Raw genomic sequence first — 16,485 nt, forward strand, 5'->3', positions numbered from 1 at the left:
TTGAGCGAGCCTCTTCTGCGCGTGGCGGCTGCCGCGAACGGTTGTCTGTTGCGTGGGTCCCCGGTGCTCGGCACCGCGGGCTTCGTGCCGGGGTCCCACGTGGAAAGTCAGGTGTTGGCAACACCGCCTTGGGTATGTGTTAGTGTGTGTTTATCATGTTATTGTGTGTTTAGTGTGTCACTGCGTTATGTTGTTTGTATGGTAGCGTGTTAATTAAAATTGATGTATCGTCGGCAGACGATGTCGTCTAAATTAGTTAATAAATGTATGTATGTTGTGTGCTTTGTACCGACCGCGTCTGTTGTGTCCGTTCACTCCAAGAGCGTGGCGTGGCAAGGCGCTCGTTCACCTTGCCGAGACCCCACACTGGCGCTCGTTCGCCTCGGGGAGACCCCACAGACGTGACGTTTCACAGCAGCATGTAAGTTCGGCCAGTAGTAACTGTTTTGCAGACGGGACAATGTTCGAGTGTAACCGAGATGACCGGAGGTGACTTCATCATGGCAGGCTTCCAGAATTTGTTTTCGCAGTGATGCAGGGACGACGAGCAAGTATGGGCTGCCGGTGGGAGAAAAGTTTTTCTTGTATAGGACGTCGTTCCTTAAACAAAAAGATGGCACTCCTCTAGCAAAAACTCGCGGCACGTCTTCATGTCGTCCTTCTAAGAACTCGATAAGTGGAAGCAGGTCAGGGTCACTGCGCAGTTCTTGTGAAATAGTGGTCGCGTTGATGACTCCCAAGAATGCGGCATCCATAGACTCGTCATTAATAGCGGCAGGCTCGACGAGTGACCGCGAGAGACAGTCTGCGTCAGTGTGTTTCTTCCCTGATTTATAAATAATGGTCATATCAAACTCCTGAAGCCGAAGGCTCCAGCGTGCTAAATGGCCGGATGGGTCTTTCAAGTTAGTGAGGCAGCAAAGCGAGTGGCGATCACTGACGACCTTGAATGAGCGACCGTACAGATACGGACAAAATTTCAGAACCACCCAAACCACGGCAAGGCACTCTTTCTCGGTAGTCGAGTAGTTCTCTTCCGTGCGAGAGAGAGCTCTGCTGGCATAGGCTATCACTTTCTCGGAGTTATCTTGCCATTGTATCAGTACGGCGCCCAGGCCTACATTGCTTGCGTCGATGTGAAGTGCTGTTGGCGCTTCCTGGTCAAAGTGCGCAAGAACCCGACGTGTTTGGAGGCGTTGGCGTAATTCATTGAATGCTGTTTGCTCCTTTTCGCTCCAAAGAAAGGGGACATCCTCTCGTGTGAGCCGCGTCAAAGGCGCCGCAATAGACGAAAAATTGGCGATGAATCGTCGGTAATAAGCGCAGAGGCCTAAGAAGCGTCTCACTGCTCTTTTGTCATGCGGTGCGGAAAACTTTGCGACAGCCTCGATTTTGCCCGGGTCATGTCGAACACCTACGTGGCTGACCACGTGGCCTAAGAGCAAAGTTCGCTAAAACCAAAGTGGCACTTCTCTGGTTTTAAAGTCAGGCCAGCTGAACGTATAGCTTGTAAAACTGTGAATAATCGACTTAGGTGTTCCTCGAATGTAGCTGAGAAGACGATAACGTCGTCAAGATAGACCAAGCATGTCTGCCACTTCAGTCCTGATTGTACAGCGTCCATTAGGCGCTGAAAAGTGGCTGGCGCTGAGCATAACCCGAATGGAAGCACTTTAAATTCATAAAGACCGTCGGGCGTCACGAAAGCAGTTTTCTCACGGTCTCTCTCGTCGACCTCTATTTGCCAATAGCCACTTCGCAGGTCCATCGATGAGAAATAGCGTGCATGCTGCAGCCAATCAAGAGAGTCATTTATGCATGGCAGTGGGTAGACGTCTTTCTTCGTTACTTGGTTTAACTTGCGGTAGTCTATACAGAAACGCAAGCTGCCGTCTTCCTTTTTAACCAATACCACGGGGAATGCCCAGGGACTCTTAGAAGGCTGTGTTACGTCATCTTGGAGCATCTTCTGAACTTGCTTTTGGATCTCCTCACGTTCTTTCGGAGCCACACGGTATGGGTTTTGACGGATCGTTCTCGTATTTTCTTCAACGATGATTCTTAGGGTGCCGAGTCAGTCGTGTTTGCTTGACTTTCGACGTGCACGAAAAACAATTTTTGAACTGGTGTATCAGCCCTAGTAGGCGCTGTTTATCCGAGGGTGACAGGGTTGAGCAAATGTTGACAGACAAAGGTGTCGAGGGTTTGATGGTCGCGTCGTCCGGTTGCAAAGTGAAGCAATTTCTGGCTTGGTCCACGTCGTCGTAGTAGGCGATCGCGGTGCCCTTCTGGATGTGACGACGCTCGTTGCTGAAATTGGTGATGAGCACTTCTGCCCGCCCATTAATTAGTGCCAGAACGCCTCTCGCTATTGAAACACCTTGCATAAGCAATAGCATGTCTATTCGCTCCGCTATCACCTCATTACAGCACGGCCGTTCACATAACACCGACAAGGCAGCAAAATCTCGGCAGGAACATCACATCATCGGCTGCACATAAACGTTGCAGTTGTTCTTCAGTGGTGGCGTCGACGTAAGGATGGGCGAAAAAGGTGACGATAGGTTCTGGAATGTTGATGACAGCACCGTACTCTCGCAAAAAAACCATACCCAAAATCAACTCTTTACAAAATGACAAAAGTGGCGACGAAGTTAGAATCGCCGATTACGAGCCGAGCGGTGCATTTACCGGTTGGCGTCATTAGCTGTCCACCAGCACTCCTTATGCTCGGCCCACTCCATGGCGTCTTGACCTTCTTAAGGCGGTCGGCGAGCTCTTGTCTCATAATGGAGAAGTCAGCACCAGTGTCAACCAGTGCTGTTACGTAGTGTCCGTCTATAATAACGCTGAGGTCGGCACGTAAAAATTCAATGGCATTAGTACTCGTGGTTGTCGTTGTCTTCGTCATCACCGTCGTCACGTCGTCTTTGTGTAGAGGCAAGGGGGTCTTTTTGGCGTCTCGGCGATTGGCAACCTTGCCCCCGGAGGTCCCGGCAGTTAGTTTCCCTGGCACGGGCTTGGGGAGCGATTTCTGATGGTGTCAGCGTATCTTTGGTGATTCGGAGAATTCTGACCCTGTGCAGGTGAGGGAGACCTCCAGCGACGATTTGGTGAAGACGCTTGGTTGGTCGGCAGGTGATCACCATGGTCACGAGGGTCTTCAAAATAAAATGAAGTGGGACGGAAAAGTTTCTAAACCGGGCTTCTCGATGACGGCAGTAGCGCGACATGTGGCCTGGTTTGTCGCAGTGGAAACAAAGGGGTCGGTGGTCGGCTGTGCGCCTCAAGTCGGTCCGACGTACTGGTGTACGCCGCACAGGTTCCCGCTGCCACCACGGCAAGGTAACGGGCCGTGGCTGAAAGGGTGCTTCTTCTGGGGCAGGCGGATGACGGCGGACGGCATCAGCATAGGTCAGTGGACATGGTTCGGGTGGTGGCGCCAGTGATGGAAAGGCTTGCCGTAGTTCCTGGCGCACGATTTGCGTAGTTCCTGGCGCACGACTGGAGGCTCGGTAGACGGAAGGCCGAGGGCCCGCAGCTCTTCCCGCAGGATTCGCCTAATCATTTGCCGTAAAGAGTTTTCGGAAACGGCAGTGTTTTGAGCGGCGGCACCAACAGGCATTTGGTCGGGCCGGCGACCATGGCGAGCGAACTTTTTATTAACCGCACGCGTGAGAGAGTTCCTCGTCTTTCTCGTTGTTGCATTCTGCATAAAAGCATGTAGATGCGCGTATGCGCTGTTGCCTTCGTCTTTTTCGTGGGACGTGCGGGACAATATATAGTGAAAGTTTTCATCAATATTGCGACGAGAACATTTAAATGAAATCAGCATAAAATCTGCGGTACAGTCGGCCAAATCTTCGAGTATTGTGCATGAGTTCCAGTTTTTTTCTGTGTATCTTTCCCATATGACTGCATTAAGTTTAAAAAAAGATGAGGACACGTGTATGCCCATAAAGCACATGTCCAGGAAGCAATTTTTTTTAACTTTTTTCCATAATATGGCGCTGAGAGTAAAAAAAGTGGCCGCTGCACAAACTAGTTGAAGTTCTAGCCAACTGTACATGTGAACATGAATGTCAAGTGTATTACTACTTTCTGTATTACTTTTTGCGATAATGATTCTAGATTTCTAACTATCGTATTTACTCAATTCTAAGCACCCCTTTTTTTTTCACGATTGCGATACTCAAAGTAACGAAGGGTGCTTAAATTCGAAAAATCGAAAAATGACCGTACAGCCCCGTTTTTTGCGACAATATATCGACGATGTTGACGCAAGAAATCTCATTTTAATTTAACAAAAAAAAATATGAAAAGAAAAATAGGTTCACACAGTGAACCGACCACTAGTGCATCAGGTCAGTCACTATCACTGCCGCTCGAGTCCGTTGCACCGCTCAAGTCCATCACACCATTCGAGCTGTCACACTATGTGTCCCACAGTAGATTGTCTTCGGTGCCGTCCAAGTTGTTGGTGATACAACATTTCTTGAATGACTTCGCGACAACGCGACTTCACGCGTCCAAAATCCATGTTGCCACGGTGGACGGGTACGCTTTCTGCAATTTTACTGTCGGTGTTTTTTTTTTTCGTTCAGGGTTCCGGATCTACTCTTTGTACTCCTGTCGAAGGAGGGCCTTGAACGACTTGTTTACCGAGACGTCCAAAGGTTGCTGCCCTGGTGTCATACCTCCTGGAATCCCGACGAAGTCATGATTGATTGAATGATATGTGGGGTTTAACGTCCCAAAACCACCGTATGATTATGAGAGACGCCGTTAGTGGAGGGCTCCGGAAATTTCGACCACCTGGGGGTTCTTTAAAGTACACCTGAATCTGAGTACGTGGGCCTACAACATTTCCACCTTCATCGAAAATGCAGCCGCTGCAGCCGGGATTCGATCCCGCGACCTTCGGGTCAGCAGCAGAGTACCTTAGCCACAAGAACACCGCGGCGGGGCGATCACGACGAAGTCACAGTTGCTGTTTCGGAAAACACTCATTTTTCGGCAGGTTTTTCTTCTTCAGAATTATGTAGGGTTACGATGCAATCGTGAACTACCCACGCAGCACGCCGTGCTGCACGAGTAGTTCATGATAGCGTCGTTATGAGTCACCGCCGAGGCCTTTGCCACCATGTTGAATTAGCGACTGGTTGTTCACATCAAGTGGTTTGAGAGCTAGTGTAGTGGATGTAGCCAAAACCGTAGCAGGAAGGCGATCCACTATCGCTTGGCGGCAAAATTGGTTTCTGGTGGAAGCTTGCGGCCATCAGCTGTAATGCATAGCATGACTGTGACACGTTGCTTCTCGCACCCTGTCGTCTTCACCCTCACTTCCCAGGCTCCTACCTCATTAATAGTGCTTGCTCTCGGCTTATCGAAAAAAACGGGCGTCTCATCAGCGTTGCCGATCTGGCCGAAATCGTAGCTGTTGAGTCTGCGAAAATGCAGCACACGTTGCTGAAAAGCAACAAGTTTGTTATTAAAATCACTTGGCAGCTTTCGACATATCGTGGTTCGGCGTCTCAAAGAAAATCTGTTCCTTCGCATCATGCGCTCCATCCACCCACGGCTAGCACGAAACACGGCGGGGGGAATCTCAATTTTCCTCGTGATCTCCATCACCGATATCACGCTGGCGATATCGTGATATCGTTGTTTTAAAAGTAATCAAATAAAATGTGTTTGGTTTGTTTTGACTGCGTCTGCTGCGTCCTTTCGCTCCGAGAGCAGAGCTCTCCATGGCGAGACACCACAACTTCTACACTAATATGCAAATCTGGGCAAGCTGGTCTTGCATAACAAGTGAACCTCAGTACAATTTTGACAGTGAATGAGCAGACAAATGACCGCCAACAAACAACTTACCAGTCCATGTTGCTTTTGTGTCAGAATTGAGGTATGGTTCACCTTGTGGACTGCAAGCAGGACCCAACAAGCCACGCAGAGAGGGAGCATCGTTGCCCCATTTCCAACAGTCCCTTCGATTGCCCTGTTTGGCACTGCATGCTAATACTTGCTTCTCTGCTGGGGGTAAAGGGTACTAGACTCCGGCAAAAGGAACCACCCTCATGTGGGAGTACGATGAAAGGTGATAAATATCGGACCAAACAGAGAGCCTCTCCTGTGCCAGCGATCACCAACATCACCAAAGGACTCTCTAGCTGCTGACCAACCAAAGTGAGCCTTACCTTTTCTTTTCTAAGTAGGGTGGGGTGTACCTCTAAGCAACGTTAATGAGTTATTGTGGAACAATAACGTGTTGCTCATTGACCAAGCTTGATTGCTTTATTCGCTCAAACCAGTCATTGCTGCAATTACTCCCGCGACAGGCACAACAATGTGCAGGTGGGACTGAAGCTAGGCTCTAGCCCCACTTGTGCATAGACCAAAGACCTTCAACCTGTTCTGAGTGAAAGTTCGCACAGGAGAGGTATGCAGTGCATTGATTTTGCTACCAAGCATGTACTAGTGATAATTAGTGGTGTGCAAATATTCAAAACTCTGAAGATTTGACTTCATTCACAAGGATTTGAATATCACACCACTTCATCAGAAGTTTTGAAATTGGTATGAATAATTATGTACGTGTGCGGAATTTCAGTATGTTGCGTGCTAAAATAGAGAAACTAGTTTTAGTTGCCACACAACACAAATAGTAAACAAAAATAGTAATATAGTAAGAAACTAAAATAAATTTGTTGGTAAGAAGTATACATAGTAAAAGACTGACCCTAAAAGCTGTCATTATATAGTCTAGCTTAGCACAGTTTTTCTTTGGTCACGTGACTTGAAACAGCATGCTGGCACAATGGTAACCCATGTAATATCAATGAAGATCAAACGAACATAAGCTATGACAACTGCTACATTAATACAACTTATTTACTGCTCATGTGGCTTGAATTATCCAAGCAGCCCTGTGACCTTAAGTGTGATGTCTTCAATTTGCACACATGCAAACAGGATAATCATGTATACAAACTAGCAGTTTAAAAGTTCATCAGCTTAAAAACGGCTTGTAACTTCTGCAGATCGTACAACTGCTAATAAACTAAGTTTTTTCTTAGAATCAAGCTCATCATACAGAAAAATTTAAAAAAAAGACGAAAATGCATCTTTATCTGCTTGCGCCCCCCTCCTAAACAAACTAACCTTGAGAAGAAGCAGCTCCAACGTCGGCTTGTGGGCCATAAGCTGCTGGTACACTTTGTCAGCTTTTTCAAGAAGTGCATTGATAGAGGCCACAGCCTTCTTGCGGTCCTCCTCACCCTCAATGGGGTCAACGGCACAGCAAGGCTTGGCAGTCAAGGTGTAGTCAAACTTGGCATACTTGCAGAAGCCACAGGCATTGCACAAGAACGGGTCCTTTTCATCATAGTTTATAGCACGGCACTTGTGGCACTGAAATACATTCTCTCCACAATTGGCACAGACTCCAGGGCTGGCAGGAACAGAGGCACTGCAGCGTGGGCACTGCAACGTCTCTGATGATGCCTGAACATTTTCATAGAAGTCTGCATACTCTATCATAAGGTTGCATGCCACAATAGGAAGTGGGAAGTCCATTTTGAGCTCACACTGGCCTGCAGCCAAGGAACAGCGTTTGGCACGATGCCACATGGCAGGTCTGTTCTTCAGCTCCACGACTGACTGTACTGAACGATTGTTGTAGTAGATATTAATGGCTCGCACCATTTTGCTTCGCTTTAAGTCTCCAATACGCAGAATGATGCGCGACACTGTGTGTGAGCCAACCAGTTTGACAATCTGGGTAGAAGTGGTGAAGCGAGAGTCCACTTTGATCGCAGACAGCTTTATGTTTGCGTAAGCCACCTCGGGATTGTTGCAGACAAGGCAAGGCTCACTTTCCAGGTAGTAGCCATCCATTTCCACTAGGCCTCGTATGGAGTTGTACAGGCTGGAGTTGGGGTGGTTGCACAGGAGTTGATTCTGCTGATGCAGTACAGCCAATGCCCTTTCGGTAAACTCCTGCTGAGGCTGTGGGGCCTGTAAAAAGTCACATGAACACCCTTTGTCAGAAGAGGCTTACAGAACCAGCTAGGCAGAGAACATAAGAGAAAAAAATGAATAAAACCAATTTGGTTACTTCAGTGTAATATATTGGCACCTATCAATAGTACACCACAGTAAAATCTCGATGATACAAATTCAAAGGGAGCATGCAAAATATTTTTATAATGCCGAAATCGTGTGAACCAAAAACAAGTTAAAGCTGGTCATGAAATCGTTGACGTTCTTTTGAACTTTCCTGCTTTCACTGCCTTTCAATGAAGTGTCGCAGTTTCTGCACTCATGCTGCTCGCTCTAAGGCGCGTTCACACTCGGCACCAAAACAGTGAAAGTGGCAGAACTTACTGACAATTCACTCACTTCGTCACTTAAGCGGCTGAGAAAGCACGCCGTGAAGTCAATACGAAAAAAATTAGTTGTGGAGAATTTACGCAGGAGAATTAAAGAGAAAACGCTAAAGCGGCCACAAAACCACGTCCGCAACCATCAAAAATGTTCACATTTGTTCTGCCCCTTGTATACATGCCACCGCCGCCGCCTTCGCCGCTTGAGAATTTATTTGTAAGCATTAAAATCCATACAGCACGACAAGGCTGTAATCGTGCTGCGCGGGTAGTTCGCGATTGCGCTGATATGAGTCACTGCCGACGCCTTTGCCACCATGTTGAATTAGCGACTGGTTCACATCAAGTGGTTTGAGAGCTAGTGTAGTGGGTGTAGGCAAAACTGTAGCAGGAAGGTGATCGCTATTGCTTGGCGGCAAAATTGGTTTCCGACCAATGTTTTTGTATTGGCTTGTGGCATGGTTTCCCGGCCACTTTTCTGGCGGCGAAGCGAGAGGAATACTGGCAAGTTTTGCTGCATTCGCTCCGTTCAAGGTCAAGTGTGAACGGGCCTTCCTCCCAGACGAGCCGCGCTGCGCCGCTTGCGTGCAGTGGTTAATCGCGCGTTCCGATCATCCACGGTTGAGGGGAAACCATTTGTATACCACCGAATCACGACGTATTTTATATAATGTAGTCCATCCGAAGCAACTTTAAAGTTCATATCATGGCGAAATTCACATCAATCATAATTGTATCATTGAGAATTTCCTGTATTATATTGATCCTTTCCAGTCGCACCCCTTGCTATCAGAAAACTACAGTTTTATTTGGATGTTATAGATGCGCTCCAAGACCTCTTAAATTTCTTGGATTTATTTTCTTGTTGAACAAGGAGTAGCATCTTTTAGAACTGGTCACAAGTGTGCACTTCTACACTATCCTTTTTCATATTGAGGGCAGCACTAAAGCAAGTAACCAAAACAGTGTGAAAAGCACTGGCCCGGGTATTTTTTTTGTTTTTCTTCTTTTTATTTTGCAACTGCTGAATACTGTGTTGATCTGAACATAAATATTTTTTAACAAATTCCACTGCTCTCACTGAATCTGACAGTGGCATCATTGAATAGGAACCTTATATTCTTTTATCAGGCAAGAAGACATTCTATATATGAATGTAAGGCACAAAAATAACAACAGCCACCAGAAATTCTTGGCTGCATCACTCAAGAAGTCTTTAAACATAATCATATCTGGTAACCTCGCAACAGAGAAATTCGTAAAATCTCCGAGCGGGGAAGGGGGGCGGAGGGGTTACTGTTTTTTTTAATTTGTAGGTGTGATCGATTTGCCATTAGTGACAAGCATAACCATGTTTAGCCGTCATAAGTCATTTAGACGCGCTGAATTATTTTCCCCCATTTTCGCACTAAAAGATTAAAAAAAAAGCACCGTGAAAAACAGGGGCGGGGAAGGGGGGGTCTCTCAAACGCAAGAGCAGACATCGGTGTAGCGGTCTCATGATGGCTTGGAGTGGCCGAACACACGAGGGTAGGGTTTCCCACTATGGCGAGAGTCTCAAAGGGGGAGCATAAATGCTTCCAAAATTTTGCGTAATCAACACAACTACAGCCAAAAAATCACTTCTGTCAAAACAACTCGCGTATGTGAACGCACGGGACAACACAGCTGGATGCCACGAAGGCGTGGCTCAAAGCATTGGCTTTGCTCCCTACTAGATTCTTCGGACAGGAATGCCAAAACGCTTCTAGCCTTTTTTACGTCTTTACTGCCTTTATTCTACTGCTGCGTCAGCCACGTGTCCTCGGAGCTCGTAGATCGCTATCGCATCGCCCCGACGATTGCAGCAAACAGTAGTTTTGTTTTCCATCCATGTGCCTTCAAAACTAAGTCGTTTTATGCTATCTATGATCAGAACTGCCGTGGTTTTATCCAACAGAGTTTTCGGAAAACAGCGTTGCTTTGACTGGTCGAACGTTGGCCACGCACATTCTTTCGGAGTTCTGTCAGTAACATCATTGCCATACATGATCGTGTCCAACTACCACAATTTCGTCCACAGCAGTTGTAGCAACGACAACCACACACACTGCACAAGACAATGCGTGCGCTGGTCGCATGCGTACTTCCGAAGTTCGAGCACGCTGCCCTCGATCGGCCTTCGTTCAATGATTTCAGTAGTAAAGTTCATATCACACACTGCGGTTAGGAAAAGTGTTCGGAAGATTTGAACTTTGGCCCGATGGATGCATGAATTTGGCTGGAGAATTCCACAAATTCGTATCTGCGGCGGTTTCGCATCACTGAGACTCTACTGTATGTTTAGATGAATGCCTCTAAAATTCGTTAATAACAAAATGCGGTGGGCTATCAAAAAAGCCTTGAACGGACTAACCTGCACTTTTGTCAATGTGGCCACATCTCGCACACAAATTTAAATTTCCAGATTTTTATGGCAACCGTACAAACAGAAGAAACTGTCAAAATCTGAGAGTCTCCTGGACAATGCGGGAGACTTGGCAGGTATGCGATGATAACACCAATACATAATGTTCTCTTCTGGTGGCGGAATATAGCACAATGCCGTTTTTGTGGCCTCTGCGACTAACTACGGCAATGCCTCATAGCCAATCGCGGAGACCACGCACGCTATTTTACTCATTTTCTTTTTTTTTATCGGAAATGAAATATTTTTTGTAAAACTTCCCTTAAGATTGGTAAAATCGTAAGTGCAGTCGTCAAAATTCGTATATTTTACAGGAAAATCTGAAGACTTAGCAGGTATGCATAATGCACTTAGAGCTCAGTCATTGTAACGAAGTTGAAGGAGGCACAAAATTTACTTCATTAAGCTGTTTTTACATCAATAACAAATATATTTTTCAGCAAAAAAGAAGGGACTATCAAACGTTGAGCACAGTAAAGGCTCCACAAAATTTAGGCATGCTTTGTACAAAGACGTCTGCTGTCTTCTGCTGAGCCTTCTTCTAGATGAAGATTTGAGCTTTTTTGCACCAGCCATTGCCTCAAGCCCATCTCTGCTGTCATTGTGCATGATTAGGCAATGCAACAAATTCACAGCATTAAGGGCTTTTGCTGCAATTTGGAAGTTCACCTTGCAAACATCTGAGCTGCAACTTTCAAACAAGGTCACTAACGAGGCCTTGCTGGGAAAAACTGCAATACTGGAGGCCTTACAAAGCCACACAAGTGCTCATTAGTATTATCTGAAGGTGATGTAGCCAGCGTAGAAGCATGAGGATTTCCTAGTTTTAGAGATAAGTTTGTTTTGTTACATACACAGACACAACAACTCTTCTTTACGAAAATAAGGAATAACATACACATACCTCTCAAGTAATTTCAACGGATACAATTAGTACTTCGTTACATCCAATACTTCACTGTAACCCATTCAATTATGACAAAAGACCGACTTGTTAGAATGCATTTGAAGAAATAAAAACAAATGTCCTTCAATGCTATTCGGAGGAATCTTTGATGTTTTTTAAGGGAACCGGAAGTAAAACATATTATGCTAAAATTGCATTAACCAAAAGAGGTTGGCCGAGAGCAAAAAAAAAAAAATGTATTAGGCCTAAAAACGTGTTACGTAAAATATTATCAACGAGATTTCACTGTATTTTTTTAGTGAAACGAATTTATTGGAATGCTTATGTTTACTTATGTAATAGATAAAGTGAATATGATGAACAAGTTACAAGGTATTGCCAACTAAAAAAGAAAAAAAATTAAAGCGCTGAAAGGAACAACACCTTTTTATAGGTTTATTTAAAAGAGTTATAGTCTCCGAAAACGTCAAAATGTTAAACTAATACATGTTTTGACTAAAATAAATGAGAATGCAAGTCTGTTGGGGTTTTGAATAACTTGTGAAAATAATAGTCTTTCTTGAAAGCAAAACGTGCCGTTAACATGACACATGGTCAGAGCTTATTCGAGTTGTTTCTCTCCTCTCGGTATATAGGTAAACACAAGCCAGACACATGCTCTCTGTGTGATGGTAATGTAAGATCAACTCAACGACGCTTTTCTGGTGGGCACGAAGATAACTTCAATAAAGCCTTCTTGCAACACCGGGATGATGTGCAAGACTAAGCACCATAGTCCTACAAAGGGGACCACAAAAAACAATACTGCCTACCATAGCAGAGGTCTGCAAACTTTTGTGGTAGAGAACCAAGTTGCATGAAGCAGTCCCATCGGGGGGTCTGACAGTAATTCGAAGGAGCTATGCGCGAAATTTGACAATGGCCATGATTTCTAAAGGTAGATAAAAATCATGTGAATTTTTAGCATGTACACCAAAAAGCTGCGTTGAAACATAGGTTGCAAGCGAAAATCCTATTTTTAGTCAGAACTGCCCAGTCAACCTTCAGATAGGAAATGACAGGGGGGAGAGACGACGGTTGACATAGTGTGAGGGGTGAAGCCCAGACATAGTGTGAGGGGTGAAGCCCAGTGGACCACAGGATGCCAACCTCTGCTAAAAAAACAATACCGTATTTACTCGCGTATTGAACACATTCACATTATAAATGCACCCCTAACTTCACTCGTCAAAATTTGGATTCCCCCCCCCCTCCGCATAATAAACGAACCCTTTACATTCATCTGCTGCAGCCCCGCTAACCGACACTTGGCACCTCCTTACCCGTTTGATCTCTCATTTTTTTATTATTATGCCGAGAACCCCCCCCCCCCCCCCCCCCAGCCACCTCTGCTCAGTCACTCACCACCTTTGCCCGTTGCCACGGGCCGTCCTATTTTTCTTTCTATCTGTGCACATCACGTCCCCTGTCTTTTTTATCTGTACGCCGCAGTGAAGTTTACGGATGGTGCGAGTGTGCCCCACAGTGAAGTTCACGAATGGTGCGAGTGTAGAGACGTCGCAGCTGATAAGCACACAGAGAGTGAAGGTTATAAACTGCCAGCACCGAGCGAAGATTGCTTCCTGCAAATACAAAACTTTAAAATGCTTAACGACGATCACGCGATTTTCGAGTGACGATGACAGGTTTGTGTCGCTATGGCTGTCGCGAAGGGCCATTCGTCGCAATCGCTTGTCGCGCAGAAAAGATTATGAATATTTCCGCAACATGGTCCCCGATTCTCGCTTCGGTTGCAAGCGAGGCAGTCGCCGTATTTTGTCGTTGATCTTGTTATCGGTGGCTTGTTTTGATGCTTCGGTGGTAGCTTGCTACAATGTCAACGGCGTCGTCGTGGTTGTCATGTGTAGCGCACGCTTCTGGGCGCCCCTCCAGATCACAGCAGGTACTACTGTTGCGGTTAAACAATCGCGAGAAAAGATAACCGTGAAACGCTTTTATGGCGTGTGCGGGTTAAGCGCGGACGTGGTTTTCCGGCCGCACTGAAATTTTCGCTTGAATTCTCCAATGCGAATTTTCCAGGACTCATCATTTTTTGTGTCGACTTCGCGGCGCGGTTTTCCGGCTGCTTAAGCGGGGAAGTGAGTGAATTTCCAATAAGTTTGGCTGCTTTATCTCGCTCTGATGTCAACTGTAAACGCGCTGCTTCCAGCAGCATGAGCGAAGAAACCGTGGCACTTAATTAAGAGACCGTGAAGGCAGGAAAGTTACATCCCAGACTTTTTTCAGCAAGGTGTGGTTGCCAATGAAGTTCTTGTTCATAATTTTTATCAGCTTTAAGTTGTTTTTGGTTCATACGAATTCGGGCTGATACGAATATTTTATTCGTATTAATCGAGATTCGAATTCGTATCATCGAGATTCTACTATACTGTATTTTTTGCTCATCCCAGAAGTTTTGATAAAATTTGCCCCACATGATAAACGCACCCTCAAATTTGCTGCAATTTTTCGAAAAAAAAAAAGTGCATTCATTATACGAGTAAATATGGCAATTAGCAAAAGTCCAGTTAACGTAGTACATTTCACAGCGTGGTGTTTAGTTCCTCCATATGCTTTGCCACATTAAACTTGTCTATGGCAATGCAGCCAATTGAAAAAAAAAAATAATGATTATGGAGTGTAAAGTGCACTTAGTGCATGAGCCATTCATATCTTAAGACACAAAGATTGCTAATTTTTCTTTCATGGCATGTAATTCCTTTCAGATACCTTGCCTTGTTTGTATCAGAAGTTATGGTAATTGTTTCGATACATGCCAAACAAGATTTGAAATGAAATGCTTTGCCATAAGAACACAGAAAGTACCTAACTGGATGAATTAAGTTCATAGTAAACCCAGATAAATTAGTGTGGCATCGTCTGTCCACTGCTGATGCAATAAACAGCCAGAGGCATTTTTCAGACGTTATGGAACAAAAGATTACTCTTTTTATGATGACTGCCTACAAGGGAACAGGATCGGCTATAATAACCAACGCCTATTGTCGTAGACGTGAACACTAAGTGAAGCCATGCACACCCCATTAGTTCAGCTGCATATTTGTTTTCAAAAACTCAAGTACATGCATATTTATCTACTGCCCATATTTTCCAATCAAGGGCGGGGAAAAAGGACATGTGCGGTACTTCCAGCAGCAAAAGTTTATGGGGCACGAGACTTATTAAAAAGCAGAATTTCCGCTTAACATGAAAACACTGCCTCTAAATAATGTTTTGGCCTACTGTTACCAATTTTTAGTTATCCATTAAATTAACAGCTTCATGTATTAATTGAGCAAAATATATCTGCTGTGGAGCCCACATTACACGAGCTTTTGTTGCCAGGTGCAACCAGCTTTATACCTCATAAAGATCACTTGTCAGTACATTTACCTTGAGTGTAAAGTAGCCTAAGAGGTCCACGAACTGTGCCGCCTTTCGTCCGTATGATGGAAGCTGTGGCCAGAGCTCCCACATCAGTGTCAGCAAAGCCTCTCGATGTGATGGCTGCGAGTGTCTGTGAAGCTGATGAAGAAGCGAGTGTGCCTGCCACCGGACAGCTGTAGAGTTGCACTCAAGCAGGAATGCTCGCATAAATTGACCAAGCAAGGAGCGTTCCACAGAATCATGCACTTGTTGTGCCAAAGCTGCACACTGAGCCTCATCTGAATTTTCAACTTCGTCAGGTTCCTCTGATGTGTCCCGCTCACGACGATGCGGCTGCTTTAATGGTGAACCAGAGGGAGCATGTGGCTTATTTGTTCCCTGCTGCTGTTGGGGAGGCTGCTGCAGTGTAGGTGTACCACACAGGGCACACTGAAGCAGCTGCAGTATTATAGAGGCCACTCCCTCATCCAGTAGGAAGCTCACCTGGGCAGTGGTATTTAAAAAAAGGTGTAAATATGAGCAATGCAAATATAAATATTTTAACAACAAATTTTTAAAAAGTTCAGGATAATATGGCTCTGCAAAATGCAGTAGCTATGAGCTTACTCATTAAACCACTATACACAATGCAATGCATGTACACACAAACAAGATTATATCTTGCTTGATAACAACACACTGGCTGCAGTCACTGCTGTAGTGACAAACAGCACAAAAGCACGAATAGATGTGAGTAAATTACCCACATTGCATAAATCTGAGGCAGCCATCAGAGTGGGGAGAGCGCGATATGTACTCAACATCGTCCAAGAGATGCCATATGTTCTAAAGTGCAGAGGATGTCCCATTATTTGAACCCCCTAGAAACCGTGAAATCATTCGAAAAAATGAATGCATGCTCTTTTATTCCACTTGAGTGTTCCAATCACAACAGCAACATCCAAAATAACGTCGATGCCTTCTGGTACAAGTAACAGTCATTTTATAGCGTGCCCAGACTCCTGTCAATATATACCGTACCTTCCGCGAAACCCCATTTAACTGCATGCCAACTTCAAAGTATCGCGTAATAAGCCCCCCTGACACCACCAGAGTGTGGAATAAATTATGGCTCTTTTCTATTGAGGGTTTGAAACGATCATGCATAACAAAAACGTCTGTGGCATAAGAGCATTTGCTGCTGCTTGAAGTCTTATCATTCCTAGTTGTGTGCAGTACACTGCCATGAGTTGACGCTGTCATTGCTGGAGCACTGGCTGCACTGTACACATGCATTTATCCTGGAAGTGTTTGTGATGTCCTCAGCCTTCTCGATCGCT

The 16,485-nt window shown here is 45.3% G+C and overlaps 1 protein-coding gene across 4 annotated transcripts in view; it reads right to left on the reverse strand.

Annotated features, from left to right (window-relative positions):
• The window catches only part of poe (E3 ubiquitin-protein ligase-like protein poe), a 567,105-nt gene that overhangs the window by 124,268 nt on the left and 426,352 nt on the right, over nucleotides 1-16,485 (reverse strand). For all 4 annotated transcript variants that reach the window (XM_075878938.1, XM_075878937.1, XM_075878939.1 and 1 more), the window contains 2 exons: nucleotides 15,173-15,649; nucleotides 7,165-8,019 (listed from right to left, as the gene is read on the reverse strand). In XM_075878938.1, coding sequence (XP_075735053.1) covers nucleotides 7,165-8,019; nucleotides 15,173-15,649 — 1,332 coding nt within the window. The remainder of the gene's footprint in view (nucleotides 1-7,164; nucleotides 8,020-15,172; nucleotides 15,650-16,485) is intronic.

Source organism: Rhipicephalus microplus, chromosome X, assembly GCF_043290135.1.
Source record: "Rhipicephalus microplus isolate Deutch F79 chromosome X, USDA_Rmic, whole genome shotgun sequence".
In the NCBI taxonomy this organism is placed as follows: domain Eukaryota; kingdom Metazoa; phylum Arthropoda; class Arachnida; order Ixodida; family Ixodidae; genus Rhipicephalus; species Rhipicephalus microplus.